Source organism: Sinocyclocheilus anshuiensis, unplaced genomic scaffold, assembly GCF_001515605.1.
Source record: "Sinocyclocheilus anshuiensis isolate Anshui unplaced genomic scaffold, SAMN03320099.WGS_v1.1 scaffold117, whole genome shotgun sequence".
Classification (NCBI taxonomy): Eukaryota; Metazoa; Chordata; class Actinopteri; order Cypriniformes; family Cyprinidae; genus Sinocyclocheilus; species Sinocyclocheilus anshuiensis.
Window position 1 is genome coordinate 3,417,897 of NW_015536624.1, and position 21,354 is coordinate 3,439,250.

The window sequence follows — 21,354 nt, forward strand, 5'->3', positions numbered from 1 at the left end:
ATTGATTATAAATCAGCTTATTAGAATGATTTGTGAAGGATCATGTGACACTGAAAATTCAGCTTTGCTTTACAGGAATAAATTATATTTTAAAGTATATTAAAATTGAAAACTTTTTATTTTAAATTGCAATAATATTTCACAATATTATTTAGTGAAATAATATTCAGTATTTTTTATCAAATAGATACAGCCTTGATGAGCATAAGAAACTTCTTTAAAAAAACTTTACTGATCCCAAACTTTTGAATGGCAGTGTATTATACTGTAAAACATGTTTTCTCAGGTAACCTAAAATGTACATCATTTAGTTACATCAAGGGTCAAATAATAAAAATATAAATAGCACATTAAAGTTCAAAGTTACACACTTTTTTGTGTGCGCTGTACAGGTATGGTATAAAAAGGTGGCCGAAATGTCCGCCCAATAGAGAAAAGTTTTGCTCAGCAAGAAAAAAAAATTAGAGGGAACACTGCTTATCATAATTGACTTTTTATCTCATAATTTCATCTTTATATATCATAATTTTGGTTGTCACATATTTATGACTTAGTATCTTATGTTGATTTTTTTTTTCTGGCATGATTGACTTATCTTCAATATTTCAAATAAATTCTGTTCTTTTGAACTTTATATTCAAAGAATCCTGAAAAATAAAATGTATCACGCTTTCCACAAAAATTTTAAGAAGCACAACTGTTTTTAACATTGATAATAATCAGAAATGTTTCTTAAACAGCAAATCGGCATATTATAATAATTTCTAAAAGATCATGTGACACTGAAGATTGGAGTAATAGTAGCTTTGATTATGAGTATTATTTGACAATGAAATCTGACTTCAGATTTTGGTTTGGTTCAAATCATTCTGAATGAATTTTTAATGCTGGTCCTGCTGCGGCTATAAGGGGAAGCACAATAACAGCAGCGTTTGGAAGCTGTGAACTCACCTCCAGACGAGCCGAAGCCGGAGAAAGCACCACTCTGAGCGCCGAACCCCGGCGGCTGCTGCTGCGCCAGACCGCCGAACGATGGCGCTGTGCTCGCACCCGCTAGAGAGCCGAAGGACGGCGCGCTCTGAGGAGATGCGAACCTGAAACACACAAGCATGCGTCGAGTCAGAGCATGAACATGTGACACAGATGGCAGCGGGTTTATTTGGGTGAGTTATGCGGCGCGGCACAGGTGCGACACACACAGGATTAGATCACAGCACATATCACTAAAATAACCCACACCTCTGACCTCATCCGTCATAACACGACCTCGATTTACTCATCTACTAGATGCTTTTATTAGCAGGAGACCCTGCATGTGTAAATATAGCTGTAGTCATTTCAGAATTAAAGGGTTAGTTCACCCAAAAATGAAAACTCTTGTTATTAATTACAGACAAGGAAAGACTGACACGGAAGAGAAGAAATTGTTAAATAAATTGTTGAACAAAAATTTAATAATTTTTGTTTTCTCTGCACACAAAAAGTATTCTCGTAGCTTAATACAATTAAGGTTGAACCACTGATGTCACATGGACTATTTTAATGATGTCCTTACTACGTTTCTGGGCCTTGAACATGTCAGTTGCATCGCTGTCTATGCAGGGTCAGAAAGCTTTTGGATTTCATCAAAAATATCTTCATTTGTGTTCCAAAGATGAACGAAGGTCTTATGGGTTTGGAACGACATGAGGGTGAGTAATGACAGAATTTTTATTTTTGGGTGAACTATCCCTTTAACCTGTTATTTTCTCTTTCTTTTAGTAAGTAACTCGATGTGTCTTGTATCATGATCTGTTCAACTTCTTTTGCATGCTTACATCTGTTCTGTTGCTCATGATCAGTTTTTTGTTCTTGGTTTTATTTCTGTTCATTTGCTGCATTTTTTCCATCCCAGACAAGCTATTTTTATTTGAGAGCTGTGTTGGCGTGTTTTGTTCATTTCATTCTGCTCACGACTGATGATCAATATCCATCAATTATTCCACTGGACTCACAGTGTCTCATCTAGTTTCAGAGCAACACTTCAAGATGCATTTTCTGACATTTTCTCCACTTCTAACTTTCACTGTAGAGAAATACAACAGGCCAGATATCTTGTGGCTTCATCTGCCAAAGTAATTATCTGTCAGTGTGTTTAAAACTCACTAAATGATGGAAAGATTCAGAGTGAAGGGTTAGAAGATCCTAAAATGTAAATTTGATTGTTTAACATTTCAAAATGAAGAAATGAAGAAAAAACATTAGTATTGTCATTTTAGCAGGGACCCTGTTACTGACCCTCGTGTAATTTCAAACCCAAAAGACGAGCATATTGATTCATATGGATTACTTTTACAATGTCTTTATGAACTTTTTGGGGCTTGAAAGTTTTGGCTTTGCAGACTTTCAATGGATGGACAAAAATGAGCAGGCATGATACATTTTATATAAATGTTAGTATCAGACCTGTTTGTTCACCAAATCAACAGATGCTCTTGTCAAGAGATTAGAAACATTTCCCGTTTTCATTGTCTTTAGTGAATTGAGAGTCAATACTGTGAAAATGGTCATTTTGTGTGTTTGTTTGTGTCTTATATAAGCTGCCCTAACCATAGTCTGCCAAAACCACATATATCCACTAGTCCAGCAGAAATATAATCATGTATGTTTCACTTTATCTCCATGCAATCACACGTTCATAATGGTGTTGAGAAGCTGAACATACAGCAGCCTGTGCTGATCTGTGACGGGAGACTCCTGATCTCTCTCACAGCCTGTAATCTCCAACACACATACACACACGCATAATCTCTGCATAACCTACATCCTGCAACATTTCTGACAAACACGCTCATGTGAGCCGCTGCTGGAGATGAAAATGACAATAATCCAGCATTTAATTTCCTCATACTGAGCGTCTGCACACAGATGTCACGACAAACCACTCGACAACTTCATCTGATTAACTCGAGACACAAAATACATGCACATTCATCTATTCTGCTGTCTAACATGAACAATAAAACACAGCTCTGATCCCATTCATCACAAAGTAAAGCAAGCTCCAGCTTCACTGCACTGTCACACTTTCATCCAGTGTGTTTACATGCACTGGGCGAATCTAGTCTATTTTGCTTTCAGAACATGTCTTCTTTCAGACTAGTGGAAAGAAAACACCCAAAGTACACAGAAAATATCGAAATCTGTAGATCAGTGTTTCTCAACCCTGGTCCTGGGCGCCCCCCAGCACTGCACATTTTGTGTGTCTCCCTAATCAAACACACCTGATTCAACTCATTAGCTCATTAAAAGAAACTCCAGGACCTGAAATGGGTGTCAGATAAGGGAGACATACAAAATGTGCAGTGTTGGGGGGCGCTCAGGACCAGGGTTGAGAAACACTGCTGTAGATTATATCTTTAAAGGGGTCATCGGATGCCCATTTTCCACAAGTTGATATGATTCTTTAGAGTCTTAATGAAAAGTCTGTAACATAATTTGGTTAAAATTTCTCAATGGTAGTTTAAAAACACCGTTTTGACCCTGTCAAAAACAGCTGTTTTATTGCATGTCGCTTCAAATGCAAATGAGCTCTGCTCACCCCGCCCCTCTCTTCCGAGCCACTCTCTGAGAGACGGTAAACTTTAGCCGCATTCATCGTGAAACTTGCTAACTAGCACATTATTAGGAAAGGCAATCGGCAAAGATTAGTTAAAAAACCTTACACTCACTTCTTCTGGAGGTGAAGCTGGATCACGAATGATTCGCGCGAAGATAGATGTATTTATGTAGATCGCATTCCCTTCAGAAACAAATGTAATCCACGGCGTCTTCAGCGGCTCAGATGTCGGGAGTAAATGACGACTGCTATGTTCATTATTACATCCAACAACAGAAATGACAGTTCATTCAGGGCGGGTCTAAGGTAAGACACCAGTCCAGTCTGTGCTGAAACGCTACTGTCAATCAATCGTGGGAGGGGCGGCATCTGAGATCGGCTCGATTTGAGAAAGGGGAAATGATTTAATGAGATGTTGATATTTATAATTATAGGGTGGGTGAGTACACACACTGCCAAAACACATTTCAGTTCAAACAACTTGTAAAAGTGTCGCATCCGATGACCCCTTTAAAAGGTGGTGAGTTTGTTTCTCCACTTCAGCAGAACTGACATTCTCCAAAACGTATAGTTTTATTCCTATCCTCTATATTCCAAAGGCTTGTTCATATATCATTCACAATGATTTATACAACATTTTACTCCTGAAAACACGGTGAAGATGTGTTGATTTAACACAAATTCACATTAAAACCACTGCATTGCGCCGGACGAGGCAGCAGAGACTCACCCGAAACCACCGACGTTGGCGGCTGTGGTTCCCTCACCGAACACCTTCCCCGAGGAGGAGCCCTGCGGACTGCCGAAGGAAGGGGCGGAGCCAAAGCCCGCTGACCCACCGAACGCTGGAGACCCGCCGAAAGTTGGAGGACTGCCGAAGACTGGTGCACTTCCGAAACCAGCTGCAGAACATCAGAGCAGAAGCACACACATTAGCATCAATTCAGACAGGAGAACAGGAAACACACCGCCATTGTTCAGGAAAGAGTCACTCACTGAACGCTCTGAAATTACAGCCATCTGAATAATTCAGTGAGTCATGTCATTGAATTACATTTCCTGGATCGCCGACATTAAAGTAAATGCTTGTTTGGTTCCAGAAAAGATTCAAGCTGAATGTAAAAGACAACTGTGACTAACTAATTTTCATTCATCAAAAATAAATAAAAATAAACAAAACAATAAATAAATAAAAACAACAACAATAAAAAAATAAAATAAATAATAAAATAATAGCAATAAAAAATAAAAACATAATAAAATAAACAATAACAACAACAACATTAAAACTAAATAAACAATTTATTTAGCTTTATTAATGCTATTGTGTTAATATAAGTATTATTATAATGATATAATTAATAAACTAAATAATAGAATTAAATGAAAATAAACAAGAAAACCAACAAAAATAATAATTATAAAAATAATTAAAATAATAAAAGAACAATAGCAACAAAATGCCATAAAACAAAACAATAGAATTAAATTGAAATAAAATAAACAAACAATATCATAATTATAAAAATGAAATATTCAAAATAATAAAAACAATAATAATAGTCCTTGGCATTACAATGTCCATTTCCTCATTTATATGTTAGACTGCATGACACTGTGTGGCGTGTGATTGACCTGGTTTGGTGGGTGTAGAGAACGATCCGAAGCCCTGTGCGGCTACGGACCCCGCCCCGGAGCTGAATGAGCCGCTGGGTTTCTGTTCACCAAACGAACTGCTGCCGAAACTAAAGCCCTTCGCGCTGTTCCCAAACAGGTTAGATGGACCTGACAGAAACAATCCACACAAGAACCTCAGCACTAATGCATATGAGACTCTCTCTGGTGCGCAAAACACAGAGACATCATTTAGATACTAGAATCAATTTTATTCACATTTTGAATTGTTTTATTACTATATTTTCCTTTAATTTTAGTCTTCGTAATTTTGTAATTTTTTTTTATTATTTTTAAATGTGTATATAGGTTTTTTTTTTTTTTTTCCAGTTTTAGCTATTTTAGTACAAGTTACACTAAAAACTAAACTGCCCTGGCAATTAGTTAACAACAAGTTTTTTCTTATTTCAGTTAACATTTATTTTATTTTTTTATGGTTTCAGGTTAATACAATAGCCCTGGTAAGAGTAAATATCCGTGTGTGCACCTGTATTAATGGGTTGGCCGAATCCACCTGCGGCTGGCGTTCCAAACGGATTTTTGTTGGCAGCGTCTTCACTGGGTTTTCCTCCAAGACCACTGAAAAACCCTGATCCTGATGAAGTGTTTCCAGTGTTCGACCCGAACAGACTTCCGCCAGACTGAGCCTGATCGCAAAATCACATCACATCCGTACTTGAGATTCACACTTTCAACTACAAAACCAATTACATTACTGGGTGGAAGAACTGTTTAATCTAATTCAGAATGTGTTAAACTATTAAATATAATATTGCTTCGGTTAAGGGATTTTTAGACCATAGCAAAATCAGTCTGCTGTATTTGAACAGGTTTTCAGGTCTCACTGGCTGGCGATGAAGGCAAACCGAGAGTGAAAACCCGAAATTTGATTCTAAAAAATGGAAATATAGAAGCAACATGTAATTCTGGTGACTCAAAGCAGTCCTGACTGACAGCTCGTCTGGTTTCAGAAGCCTGCGGCAGAGAGAAATTCTGAAACTTTTATCTGGTACGTCGCAGCTCCAGCCTCCACCGCATGCTGATGAAATGCCATCACTGCATCTGAGACTCAAACACACACGTCCAGCTGAATAACCCGCCTGCTTTAGCAGATGAAGATGAAGTGTTTTAGAAGGAGGACTGTACCTGGCCAAACACGCCGGCTCCACTGGCCTGCTGTCCAAACACTGATGAGGTGGAGGCTTTGCTGCCAAACACTGAGCAAAAAAAAAACAAACACAGTTATTAAGAGATCAAACATGAAACTGTTTGTTTATTCTTTAGCACTGGATGAAATCAGGCTCAAAAGTATTAAATGCATGCACAATTATCTATGAACTTGATAAACGTTGCAAATGCATCTTACGATCCACAAACACATACCTTTCAAATAAATGCAGATTTAAACAAAATATACAGTAAATTGCACTAATAGAGATGTTTTTTTTTGGTAATAGTGCATGCAATAAGGACGATACGTGTTTGTGGATCGAGTGGCATGCATGCATTGACAATCCTATTTGATTTACTTGGATTTTGAGACTTGAATGTCTGACTGAAGCATTGGCTTTCAACATGCTCCTCTATCTGACTGACTGATTCAGTAATGCACAAATGAAAAAATAAACAGCAGCTGATCTCAAATGTCACTGATTATGCAAAACATCACAACAAAGTGCGCTTACACTGCAGGATCACTCTCAAATATTAATAAATTAAATGTACAACCATCTATGAAACTGCTAAATCATATATGAAATGATAAACTGCATTATGTATCTTACTATCCGCAAACAAATGCAGAATTAAACAAATGTAGAGCGATCTGTGAATACAAATGTTTTTTTTTTGTATTCGTGTATCAAATTTTGTGCAAGCAACAAGGAAGACGTGCATTTGCTTCATTTGCATTTTGAGACTGAAACATTGATTTCAACGCTCTCTTTGTGCTGCTCTATCTGTTTGACTGATTCGGTAATGTACAGTTCATCTCAAATGTCATTGATTATCCAGAAAATCAGAACATAATATGCAGGCTAAGGTCAACCAGACAGATACATTTGCATCATTTCAATCAGCACATTCTTTAGCTTAGTGTGACTAAATAAGCAGAGCATAAACAGTTGTGAACCGAGCATCCTACAGTGTCACTGAAGCTCAGGGGTCAGAGGTCAGAAACTCAGCTGCTTATAATGTGGATGTCTCAGGATCTCTGAGAATTCATAGGAATGGGAGAAATCCTGGCCTAAGGACACGCCTGAGACTGCTGCACATTCCATTGCTGGACAATCACATCCACGGCCCTGACACGGTCATGAACAACACCCAGGTCTAGAGTCTGTCTTATACAATTACCATTTAGCTGCTTTTCCACCATCATAACCAAACCGCTCTGAGCATGGAGAGGAAGTTCAGTGATGCAAACTCCGCAACCACCCCAAATGTTTTTTACTTATCAGCTTTAAAATGGGGATTTACTGAGGATTTTTAAAGGGGTCATATGATGCGATTTCAAGTTTTCCTTTCTCTTTGGAGTGTTACAAGCTGATTGTGCATAGATAAGATCCCTGAAAAAGCATCATATGACCCCTTTAACATGATTTTAGGAAAAATGCTCACCCTATATACACAGTGGTGTCCAAAATTATTAGAACACCTGAAAGATCTGAAAAAATTGACATTTCTGGCCTCCAAAACATGATTTCATTTCATAATGTTCATGAAACATGCAGATGGTTGGGGTTTATAGAACCCATTTAATGTCTACATACTACTACTAATACTACTACAACTAATAATAATACATATCTATTAATATAAATAAACATTAATACATATTGATATTATTATTATTATTTAAAATATACAAATAAATGAAACAAACCAATAAGAAAAAATATTACTACGAAAACTACTTTTGCATTTTAAAACAAATTATTATTATTATTACTATTTTATAAATAAACTATAAAATTACAACACTATTTATGGATGTCTTAATTTATTCACTTTCAAACAGTAAAACATCGGGCTTTGATTTTGGTGGAAAACTGAAGAGAGATTTTAAAAGCTTTTCTTTTGTTGACAATATAATACATTTTCATTACAAATTAGGGAAGACGTCGGCACATGTTGCGTTTTCAAAAGCACATTGTAAGTGACCCAGATATGAGTTCATATGGAGCAGAATTTACTGTAAACAGTTCTGAGATACTGAAAACACTGGATCATGAGTTGCTCACGTGTAAATGAACAGTGCTGCGTTTCAAACACTTAAGCCAGGAGCGCTTTTGTTTTGCTTTTTTTAGCAATTCATAAGCTGTGGTTCTTATTTCATTGCCTGTGATTCCTTGCATAGCTTACATACAGTATCAAGGCATCATCAGGTTAACAACTGATGCATTCCTGTAGCACAAACAGTAGAGCATGGCACTAGCAAGGTCATGGGTTCAATTCCCACGGAAAGCAATAACTGATAAAATGTGTAACTTGAATGAAATGTAAGTGGCTATGGATAAAAACGTCTGCCAAATGGATAAATGTTTTTGTTGTGTAAATTCTTACTGATTTCATAGCACAGCAAACCATAACAATAACAGCTATTCGGCACAATGGTGGAAAAGCGATTTTGTTTCTGCAACTTCACAAACATGGCTGCACAATCATTTTATATTCACAATATGGCCCAGTGTGATAATTAAACTGCAAAAGGCTTCAACTGAATTAATTAAACACACAGCCTAGTGGATGTGCTGTGGGCTTCACAGTGAGCGGGTGGCGTAACATTAAGATGCTCTGTATAAATGTGGGACAATCCCTCTGGAGTTAAGAGTACTGATCTGCTGAAGGCTCATGTCTCGCTCCTAAAGCGTTTCTAGCCTTTCATTAGTACTGTTATGGATATAAATTGTCTTAACCTTTAGTACAGAACGTTGCTTGTACACAACTTGCACTTGCTATAAAGAGCTGCATCATCGCTGACACATGATAAAAGACATTTGCGAGTTCTATTTCATACAGTGGGACTGTAAAAATAACCTTGTCTAGCACTTATTATGTTACCTTATAAAGCATCCAGTTACAATAAGAGATACAATAATACTACAATAAGCTTCAGTACATTAACTGTTTGACTGAATCAAACTCAATCACACACGATTTGACACTTTTTTTGCAAACCACTTTGACCAATAGCCATTAATTCGAATAACTAGTTCTGCTTCTAAACAGCTGACAGAAAACACAACATTATTTCTAAATTATTAACAGGGAAAACTACTCTCAAGTTGGTAAATGGTAATCTCCACCATTACACCATGTCCTGACTACACACGCTGCGACAAGACTCCAGCAACAAACATTCTGGCTGTCCACACCAGAGGCGACATGACACAACAACGCAACGTGACAGAATCAATCAAATATCACAGCCAATCAAAAGCCTGTGTGGGCGGGCTCTCTCTGGAAGCGCACTACACTCGCAACAAAATGGATAAGTTTATAATCTAATTCATAAATATTAAACCTTTTTAACATTATTAAATGTACATATGTTTGTCATGGAATATGCTTGTTGTTTCGTATTGAGTTCACAATTTATTTTCAAGACCTGAGGGAAGCTATCTGTTATTGCTTTCAGTATGGTTATAAAGGTCACGCAAAATGATATTCAAACTCACTTTAGACACTTTTACCATTGAATAAAGCGCATAATCAGTACCTGAGATTATCATTGTCATAGTTTATATGTTGTTGCTCCAGCCGCGATGTCGCAGAAGTACAAATTTCGCATCGTGTAGTTAGGACACAGTGTAAGACGAGAATTTATCAGTAGTATTTCGTTGGGGTTCATACCACAGTAAAAAAGGGTCTAGCGACACCCCTGGTGGGGATCAATCCAGCAACTTCTCAGTTAGCACCAGCCCTGAGCCTTTCAATTTCAATATCCTACTCTTCCCTGTCGGAATTTCTGGAAATGGGCCTTAATGAATAGCGTGCTTCCTAAAAACCCACCTGGTTGCTGTCCAAAGCCAAATCCAGAGGAGGATGCTGTGGTGGTGTTGCTACCAAACATGGATCCCTGGCCAAAGCCTGAGCTGGACTGCCCAAAAACAGGAGCGCTGCTCTGGCCAAAGAACCCAGTGCCAGAACTGGCTGCGGAGCTGGTGGCGCTGGCTACGAAAGAGAAGGAACTGGCACTGTGTGTGCTAGAGGATCCAAACAGTCCTCCTCCTCCGCTGTTTGTGGCTGACGTGGTGGTGGCTGCCGCCGGCTGCCCAAACCCAGAACTTGCGCTAAACGCCGGCTGCCCAAAACTAAAGCCGCTAGCAGAACCAGAGGCCGCAGGCTGGCCAAAACCGGCACTGGAACTCTGTCCGAAGGCAGGTTTTCCAAAGCCAGAGGTGGTAGAACTGGCACCAAAGACGGTAGACCCGAACACGGTGGTCGGAGCGGCAGAAGTGGGTTGTCCAAAGACTGGGGTTGGAGCTGCACTGGTGGTGATGGCTGCAGATGGGGCAGAGGAGGCTGCTGAAGTGACGACACTGGTGAGATTTATGGCTCCTACAGTCAGACTATCTGTGCCACCTGAAGTTGGGGCGAAGATTGAGCCTGGTTTCTCGGACGTTGGAGCTGAGGATGGGGTGGTTGCTGGTGTCTCTTGGGGTGCAGGAGTGGTTGTGGAAGTGCTGGTGGTCTCAGGGGCAGTATCAGTGACTGGCTCTGCTGCAGGAGGCTCGGAGACAGGCGCCGGTGTCTCGGATGGTGGGGTAACTGATGGAGGTGGTGTGGAAGAGACCTCGAGAGTTGGAGGAGTTGGGGGCTTGTTGGAATGTGCTGTAGTGGGTTCATTACTGGTGGGAGCAGCGGCTTCAGTGACCGGTACGGCTGATGGAGCACTTAAGGTTGGTGGTTTAGGACTGGGTTCTGCTGGAGGTTCTTTAGATTCAGTATCAGCGGAGGGAGCCGGCTCAGTTGAAGTCGTAGTTTCTGGCTGGAGGGACTTTGTTGGAAGAGTTTGCGTCTCCGATAGAGGTGCTCGCAATAGACTGCTGAAAGAAGTGGCAGCTGGTGGAAAGGAAGATGTCGAGGGAATGGTGAAACTTGGAGCAGTTCCCTCCTGTGGTTTAAAGGTGAACGTAGATGAGCCAAATCCTTGTGCTGTAGTCATCTTTGGAGCCTCTGCTGCAGTGCCTGTTGATTCTGATGAACTTCCAGTTTCTGCAAGCTTGATTTGTGCAGAACTGAAAGCAAATCCTGTAGATCCATTGCCAGGTTGTCCAAAAGTGAAACCCAAGGTGGTCTTGGGGGCTTCCTTTTCTTCCTCACTTTGGCCCACTCTTAAGCCAGAAAAGGAGCCGAGAGTTTCTCCAGCATTGCCCTGGGCTTTGGGAGCTTGAGGGAGTTTAGATGGCTCAGGAGGTTGTGTAGAGGAGCTCACGCTCTGTGCGGGAGATGACAGTTTTGAAGTGAAGGAAAACGGCTCCTCAGACCCCACGGGACCAAACGTCATATTTGTTCCCGTGCTGCTTGCAAAAGAGAACTTGCCTGGTAGGCCAGAACTCTTTGCTATTTGCAAAAGTAGGAAAAAAAAAGAAATTTATTAAGAGAGCCCAATACCAATAAGCCAATGTGACCAATAAGCCATTGGAAGGTCCAGAACCTGCAGAATCTCTGACATTCTGCACTGAATTTGAGGGATATTTGGGGGAATTGTGCTAAGTGGATTTTAGCATAGGTATCATCAAATTAGCAAAAATTAAGCAAACACAAAAGGTGCAGAGGATGACAGCGGTCTAAATCAGTGCCTCTCAACCTTTTTGACTCCAAGGCCCCCCACTGGCCACAACAATATTCCAAACCCGACTGGCCCTTATTTAATTTACAGAAATTATTCAATTTTTTTCAATTATTTAATATTCAATTTCAAATTATTCGGAGGATTCAAAGATTAACATAAGCAACTAAAGTAATAATAATTAAAATAAAAAAAAATTTATTTTAGAATTCCATAAGTTATCTTGATTTTTAGTTTTATGTTATTCAAAAGATTGTTTTGTCTTCATTTAAAAAATTTCAGGTTATTTTGAAGCCCATTTGGAAGCTTGCTAAAGCCCTCAGTTGAGAACCACTGCTCTAAATTATGTGGACATTTCTGCAGATTCTTTCAGGCCCTCCTGGCCATTGGAATGGCACTGAAAACTTTGACATTTTCTAACCAAAACCAGTGTTAAAAACTTAAATATAGTAAGTAAAATTATATATTTGCCTTTCTAAATGACATGAGACACACATGGAGATGATACCTTGAGTGTTGTTGGTGTCCTGTGATGGAGGGGCAAAACTGAACCCTGGTGACCTGTGAAACAGCAGATTCTGCATCTAAACCACATACTGGTGTTCATATTCATATGCAAACAATATAAAAGACATGCTCAATATTCCAGTACATCAAAAGTGTTGCTGAAGAGCCACTAACATATGGAGTAGAATCAGTAAGTGCACAAATCTGAATAAATAATATAGACTAAATCAAGATAACCCATAACTAGATAAGTCATAATATTCAATAACAACCATGAAGACCTGTATTGAGATGAAGGTGGTCATTGTAATGATGTTTAGTAACTCACATAGCAGTAAATGAAAAGCCCTTTGAGTTCTTCTCACTGATGGATGAAGATGCTCCTGCGTCAGTTTTAGCAGCTACACCTGTAGAAGCCCACACAGAAACAAGCTCATTACGACACTCAAACCAGCAATACTCCACAGGTACTGGAGTACAAAGTAGTGCAGCCCTCATCTATTTAGCATTTATTCTCAGGGCTCGCATAATTTCAAAATCCCTAGTAGCCCTTCGGGCAGGCATTCTTCAGGTTTTGGTAGCCCAAAATGAATTTAACTAGCCCGAATAAAAAAAGACCGGCTGAACTTTACTGTGGACAAATCAGCATGATCAGCAAAAACTAGTAGCATATAGGGATGTAACGATTCACTAAACTTACGATACGACAAAATTCACAATACAGATTACACGATACAATTTTCTTACAATTTATTTTTTTTACAAAACGATTTTTAAGACAAATTATAAATGAAAAGGTGTCCTTTTATTTCTCAGACAAAATGCTGCATATTTCTTTGTGAAATTAAAATGTTAAATAATAAAACTAACTCATTTAAACAAAGGCTTTGCCTGTGCTCTATTTAAAATCAGATGCAACCACTGCATTTGAATTACTATCCAAAAAAGATGCTAAATACATGTTATTTAGATCAAAAACAGTTGTTATTCAAAAACAGAATGGTCTGATTTTAGCTTTGTGAATGAGACGCAAATGTCACTCTCTAACAGCAGGTGGCGCTTATGGAACAGCAGGTATTTATAGGCTGCTGCCCCTTTAAGACCGAATGCACAGAGCCAATATAATGATGCACGTGCGATTTCTTTCTCCACTGTTTACGTTCAAGACATGAAAATACTTGTCGAGATAGTTATTTTGAGATAAATTTGCGTGTATGTGTCCGTTCAAGCAAAAGAGGAATCAATTCTGTGTTCATGCTCTGCCTGAAACGCCGCTCTGTATGTGCGCGCTTTGAGCACCAAACTGAATTCTTCATGCGCATGAATGGTTTAAAATGCTTGAATGTTTAAATTGGTAAGACTTTAGAAACTATGATCCGTTTCACCCCTACAAGCGAGTGAACAATGCGAATTAAGGAAGGGATTTTATATCACTATTCAAAATAGCCCTTTGGGCAGGGCAGTGATAAATTTTGGTAGCCCGACTGGAAAACACAATAGCCCCGGGACGTCGGGCTAGCGATTTTGTGAGCCCTGTGAAGGATCATGTGACACTTTAAAGGGGTCATATGATGCTGCTAAAAGGAACATTATTTTGTGTATTTGGTGTAATGAAATGTTTATCAGAAAGGCGGGGCATAGAGGAGAAACAATAATGTACAGTATGTGGAAAATAATGTGTTTTTAACCTTAAACCGCATGAACATTTCATTACACCAAATACACAAAATAATGTTCTTTTTAGCAGCATCATATGACCCCTTTTATGACAGTTATAAATGAAAAGGTGTCCTTTTATTTCTCAGACAAAATGCTGCATATTTCTTTGTGAAATTAAAATGTTAAATAATAAAACTAACTCGAAAAACAGATCCCAACTCAAATAAAAAATGATAAAACTAAAAGAAATCTTTGTGCTCTATTTAAAATCAGATGCAACCACTGCATTTGAATTACTATCCAAAAAAGATGCTAAATACATGTTATTTAGATCAAAAACAGTTGTTATTCAAAAACAGAATGGTCTGATTTTAGCTTTGTGAATGAGACGCAAATGTCACTCTCTAACAGCAGGTGGCACTAATGGAACAGCAGGTATTTATTGCTGCTGCCCCTTTAAGAGTAGTGGCGAATTTCTTTCCGTTTACGTTTCTTTCTGTTTTTCCACTGTTTATGTTCACATAAGACATAACTGACTGTGTTTACGAGAATACTTGCAGAGACAATTATTTTGAGATAATTTTGTGTGTATGTGTTCATTCAGAAGCAAGGATACGCGAAAGAGGAATCAATTCTGTGTACACGCATTGTCTGAAACGCAGCTCTCTGTAACCAGAAACCAGCGCGCTAGCTCCGAATGCACGCGAATGTTTTAGAACACTTGAATGTTTAAATCGGCAAGACTTAGAAACAAGTGCAAACAATCAACTACTATTCCGTTTCACCCCTACAAGCGAGTGATTAACGCGAATCAAGTTAGGAATTTTATATCACTATTCAAGATAGCCCTTCGGGCAGGGCGGTGATACATTTTGGTAGCCCGACTGGAAAACACAGTAGCCCCGGGACGTCGGGCTAGTGATTTTGCGAGCCCTGATTCTACTTTATACTGAACAATTTGTACTACTCTGGGAACTCACCAAACACAAAACTACCTGATGTGGTCTGCGCCGGACCTGCCAGTGGCACTGAGACGTTTAACGCACCTTGAAAGGAATTCTGCAAGTAAAAACAATGGTTTCACCAAACGACAGATGTTTGCTCACTCTCGAGATGTTCTGTGTGTGATTTGTGAGAGGAAATCATTGTTAAATACACTGAATTCTGTTAAAAAGCAGTTTGGTGTTTCAATCAGCAGTAACTAGTGTTGTGATTGGTGTTTTGGAGCAGCTCATGTGCGACTTACTTTATTGGCCTCCACTGTCGCCAGAACCTGCTGAATCACCTGAGCTGGAACAGACGCACTACAGACACACATAAAACATGATTGAGTCATTCAGACAACTCAGGGGACAACTTCTAGTAATCAAACAGCACAGGGACTTAAAAACGTGAGTGTTTTTAGGAAAACATTTCCAGGCAATTTTGTAAAAAGAGGAAACCATTATTTGCATCTGCTTCATTTATTTGATCAAAAAACTGCACAAAACAACTCCATAAAGGCCCTTCAATCCCAAAGCGTGTACATTTAGAAAAATACCTAAAAATCTTTCACATTGACATTATATGTCTTTTCAATTTCCACTAAATTATACAATGTGAGGAGGTCGGAATGAGCTCTCCCATCTCACTATACTGTTATCTTTTCAGCTAACGCAATAGAGGTTAATGTTGTGGATTTTTATCATAACAGTATAATATTTTATAATAAAACCTTAGACCTTTCTAATGATTTATAGTTATAGGCTGCCTGCATGTTAGGTAACCTTGCAGTTTAAAAAAAAAAATGTTAAAATAAGTTTTCTAATTATTACATTGTTATATTTATTCTTAAACTCTAAATATTTTTTTAATAACGAAAGTATTATTACAATAGTAATATTGCTTATTATGTTTAATATTTGTATTTTTCAATAATAATCATAATAATAATTATTATTATTATTAGCCATGTTAATAAAAGCACAATTTTGGGCCAAACTGTGGCCAAATTAAATTTTTTACCCAAATCGCGTAGCTCTACTCCCTAATGTGTTTTGCAGGCACTAGCATGCTGGCTTGCTTTTGGCTGGATGGAAATAGGCTAATGTGTGTGAAAAGCTCATATTTACAGATGAATGCCTTTGTGTTCAGGGATGCATCTGAGAAACATCCTGACTATTTGAACAAAAGAGGTCTGATGCTCTGTGTTCACATTTGTTTTTCCTTCCCATCCGAGTCTGTGAGCGTGATGCTCATACAGCACAGGAAGTTCACGTGGAAAGTGTCCTGCGGCTGTTCAGGACAAATAGCCACCGCAGCACTGGTCAGACAGACAGAGTGAGCTGGCAGAACGGCCGACGCTCATGTGACCACGATGATGATGATGATGATGAAGAGCAGTAACTGGAGCAAAGGAAGAGGAGAGATGTGCTCTGATAAACAGCCCAAGCACTTGAATCACGATGACCTCATTACAACGGTCACCTGACCTCTGCACGGCGAACAAAACTAATGAACACAAGAGTGTGTGTGTGTGTGTGTGTGTGAGAGGATGTTTCCCATCTGTCTTTCTGCATCAGTATGAGAGATCAATACAGACAGGATGAGAGACACACACACACACACACACAGGCAGAGACAGCAGTTTAGTGCATACTGCGCAGTACACACTGGGGAGGACAGTATCAATCTATGCAGGGCTCCAGACTGCAAATAAAATGGTTGCATTTGCAACCAAAAATATTACGTTTTTGCTGAGGTCGCCATTGGCGACTATATAAATGTACGTTACGACTTAAACATTAGCATGTAATGCCTTTTTCCTGTTTGTTTTGCGATCACATCTTTTGTTATGTTGATGTAATAACCTGAGACGATGTGCAAAGTTTTAATGACAAAAAGACTTTCAAACAGTCCTCATCTCTGCCAAACAGCAGCGTTGACAGCACACCTGCTAAAAGCAGCTCCAGTTGTGCAGCATGAGAGAGATCGAAAATGACGGAGACGTGCAAAGTAAAAGTGCAAAAGATCAATGTCTATTTCGTGCATAAACTACAACAGGTAAAGCTGTCAGCTGTGTGGACATTAACAATATCGTTAACAATTCTCATTTAGAATGGATACTAATATGGCTCCTTGCTATCAAGATCTTTAGTCTATATGCTGTTCTCACATAATGCATTAACTTAATATTATTTGTAGCACACTTGCCGTTTAATAAATCGCAATAAGCTTTGTGCTTCGTTACCTCTTAATAAAGTATCAGCTTTAAAATTCTGCCAAATTCATAACGAAATTCAAACAATAAATACCATTTTGGCACTCTTTAATGCGACACGAGCGATCGTTTTAGCTCCTCAGTTCAAGCCACACGTGAACCCATCATGTCTTTCTCTTTAGTACTATAGTACGAAACAAACATGAATGGACATCAAAAGGTAGGCTATTTTATAAGATAGCCTACTGAAATGTCTCACGTAATCACTCATTTAGTGTTTCAAACTACGGAAAAGACAAGAAAAGATGAGACAAACACATGACAGTATGACTGAAATGTTAAAGTGTTTATTCTGTGGCACCCAAAAATAATTTGGCACCTAATTTTGTTTCTTATAGGAGCCAATGGCTCCTTAATGGATTTTTTTGTCTCAAGCCCTGCTTTGAGCAAGCATTTATTAGTAAAGGCATAAAAGCTCATTCACTTCAAGGACAATAACTATAAAGATTAACTATAAAGTTTTAATAATCATTCTAAATATATTACAATATTCACTGACTTTAAAAAGCTTGAGCATTTAAAGCATCACATGACAAAACTGCAGAGCATGGTTATAATAAACAGAACCTTATTGTCTGCTGGTGTGGATGCTATTGCTAATATAAGTTATCAATCTTGATGTGATCGGGTCTTAATTTGTGCAGAAATTCAGATAAAAATGGTATTAAATAATAATGTGATAATGTTTGAATTCAATGCAAACTAATTTTTGAATGCAGTACAGAACAGTTAAAGTTTGAAATGCTAGTATACTACATGCTATTTGTGTTCTCACTACATTTGTCGTAAGACCTCACTATACAGGAAAAAGTGCAAAAACAGTGTGACTACTGTGGTGGTCTGCAGCTCTGAACACAGCCACAGCCGCATGCGTGTGTGTGTACCTGTGTGCGTACCTGTGTGCAGCCGCTGCCTCAGGCCGAGCAGCTCAAGCGTTAATAATACATGTGTCTGGGTTAAAGTTGCATGGGACACATGGTCTTGTGCATTCACACACAGATGAGGCATCTCGCTGCTCGCATGTAACACAACGCTTAGACATCAGATACACCTCTGCTGAGCTCGTACAGCGGGAGTCAGGCCGTCAGTGCAGGAAATGATGTCAAATCATGTCGCTCACAATGCTGACCACAAACGCTTACAACCTGCTGTGTGTGTCAGTGCACAACACTGGACAAAACACACACCTTCACAACAACAAATGTTAATGCTAACTATAATGATAACTGCAATGTTAATGATAACAACAACTATAACAACTACTATAAAATTTATGACACTGATAACTACAACCATAACCTAAATAATAAAGATTCTGAAAACTGTAATGACTAAAACATTAACAATAACTGCATGTAACTACAACTACATGTACAATACAATAACTACATGTACTATAAGTGTTACGATAACCAAGTATAGCGATAACGTTAACAATAACTGTAACTATAACAACTAATGATAACAGTAATGATACTGATATTTAAAGCGATAACTAAAACAATGATGCCTGTGATGATATTATTATAGTGATGTTATTGTTAATGTTAACAACTACAACTGTAATAACTATAATAAAATTATAAAAATTACAATAAAACTATAATAATAACTTAATACTGACAACTATAGCGATACAATGCCAACTAAGTTTACTATAACCAATAACCATAACAACAACTACAATAACATCAACAATACTGACATTTATAAGTAAAATGTTAACGATACCTTTGATAACTTATCATTTACATTACGGTTATTGTTACAACTATAACTAATGACAACTATATTAACAATCAGTGACTATATTGACGTTTATATACTGACATTTGTAGTGAACACTAAAACATTAATGACTGTAATAACTATAACAACTAAAATGTAAATAGTAATGTTAATGACAACTATAATCATAACTATAATTATTGTTATTGTCAATAATGATAACTATAACACTGACAACAAGTTCCACTTCATTTTAAGGCGTCCTTGTTACAGTGTAATAACACAAATAAACACGAAGTAATAGTTATTAACAACATATACATACTATAGGGTTAGGGTTTGGTTAAAGGTTATTTTCTTGCATTTATGCATAAATAACTGTTATTACTAAGTACATGTATTATTAAGTACATGCAACAATGATCCCGTAAATCCACATAATAAACACACTAGCAGGCAGCAAATGATTCATATCCATATTCAACCGACTGCAAGTCAGTCACCTGATAGAAAAACCAAACACTAATGTGCTGTGATGGACAGATGTGTGGTCATGTGACCGTCCAGTCCAGCAAATGTCAAATGCTGGTTTATGAATATTCAAAGCTCTTCAAGCTTTAATCCTTTAACATGCATTTCTACGTTTAACAGAGAGCTGATGCCGGTCTCATAGGTCAGCACACGTGTCACGCGTCCAGCTGCTGTTGTTCATCACGCAGCGCTGCAGATAAGAGGGTCTGAGCGCGCTCACAATGTGGTCTAAACACACCCCTTAGGGCAGATGAGCTCATGTGTAAGGTTAAAACAGGACGCCGTACACACGCAGAGCCCATAATAAACACAGACTCAATCTGACCATGACGACGACCTCATTTTAGATGCACAGAGAGGATTTCACACACACACACACACACGCGCAGCACAGCGAATGAACATCAGATTTGTTCTGAGCACATGCTTCTGTTGTGCATAACGTGTGTGTTATGTGCCGTGAGCGCTCTGTCACAGCAAATGAACTACTGTGGTTAAAAAGACAAAACAACCCAGTCTGAGGAATTCTGCATGCATTTTCAATCTGTACTGAAGAAGAGCAACCAGCAGTGCTGTATTCAGTTTGAAAATATATCATAAAAATGGCCCATAATCCCCCTGCTGTGGTTCTCTCACCTGATGACAGTGGACACAGGTATGGGCGGACCTTCATCCTTCAGTTCCTGTACGTTCACCACCTGAGGAACCGTCTTGAGCGTGGACTCTGTCAGAGACGCTCCTGAAGAAAATGACAGAGACAGACTGTAATAAACACACGGACGAGCATGTATAGCCCACAGCAGCAGAAGTGATATTCTAACATTAAATTAATTTAGTACACATGTCAGATGTCACATTTCGGATCACTGTGACATCTGCACATCCATGTGTTTCACAGCCTTCAATATGAGCACCGGGAAAAGTCAATGATTACTTAATTACACCATTATATAATGCTTTCGGGTGGTTGACAAGTCACACTACAAAGAAGCATTCCCTATTTTCCATTTGAAGTGAAAAATGTTTTAAACACTACACAATGGCACAAAAAAAGGGAAAAATTCTTAAAAATTCTATTCTTATATAACTAACAAATGTGGCTTTTATGAGTTTTCTTAGAGATGTACATGGAATGTAAAAAACCTAAAAACCTTGACCACACTGTCAAATCCCTCAATGAATTCCGCTTGCCGCACACTTGCCTCGCGCTATCATCATTTCATTTTAGGCGCTCGTTAAAAAGAAAAGAAAAGAGTATACACTCACCGTCGGCCAAAGCATAGCTTATTTATTCAAATCAGCTGGGGAAATGCAGAACAATGGAAAATCAATCAATAGCCTGACAGAATTCTTCATCTTCATATAACGTTAGCCAACATATTAAAACAAGTCAAAAACAATAGGAAGGTTTATCAAGAGATCGCATTAAAACGGCTTTTAAAAATGTACTTTGTGTAGGCTATATTGTCTAAAAACAAAATGCAACAATGCCCATTTTACTTACTCAGACCATGCGTTATTTGTTCAGTGAAATTATCAACGTGGTCTGGTGAAAGACGGGACCTGAGGCGATTAACAATAAAATTCCTGCACTTGAAAAAA

The 21,354-nt window shown here is 38.4% G+C and overlaps 1 protein-coding gene across 1 annotated transcript in view; it reads right to left on the bottom strand.

Moving 5' to 3' along the window:
• The window catches only part of LOC107705012 (nuclear pore complex protein Nup214-like), a 61,700-nt gene that overhangs the window by 5,517 nt on the left and 34,829 nt on the right, over positions 1 to 21,354 (bottom strand). Inside the window, exons 25-35 of the mRNA XM_016508129.1 lie at positions 20,389 to 20,568; positions 15,481 to 15,538; positions 15,215 to 15,293; positions 12,904 to 12,982; positions 12,577 to 12,629; positions 10,286 to 11,839; positions 6,419 to 6,489; positions 5,760 to 5,919; positions 5,234 to 5,383; positions 4,329 to 4,500; positions 952 to 1,094 (exon numbers count right to left, since the gene is read on the bottom strand). Coding sequence (XP_016363615.1) covers positions 952 to 1,094; positions 4,329 to 4,500; positions 5,234 to 5,383; positions 5,760 to 5,919; positions 6,419 to 6,489; positions 10,286 to 11,839; positions 12,577 to 12,629; positions 12,904 to 12,982; positions 15,215 to 15,293; positions 15,481 to 15,538; positions 20,389 to 20,568 — 2,699 coding nt within the window. The remainder of the gene's footprint in view (positions 1 to 951; positions 1,095 to 4,328; positions 4,501 to 5,233; positions 5,384 to 5,759; positions 5,920 to 6,418; positions 6,490 to 10,285; positions 11,840 to 12,576; positions 12,630 to 12,903; positions 12,983 to 15,214; positions 15,294 to 15,480; positions 15,539 to 20,388; positions 20,569 to 21,354) is intronic.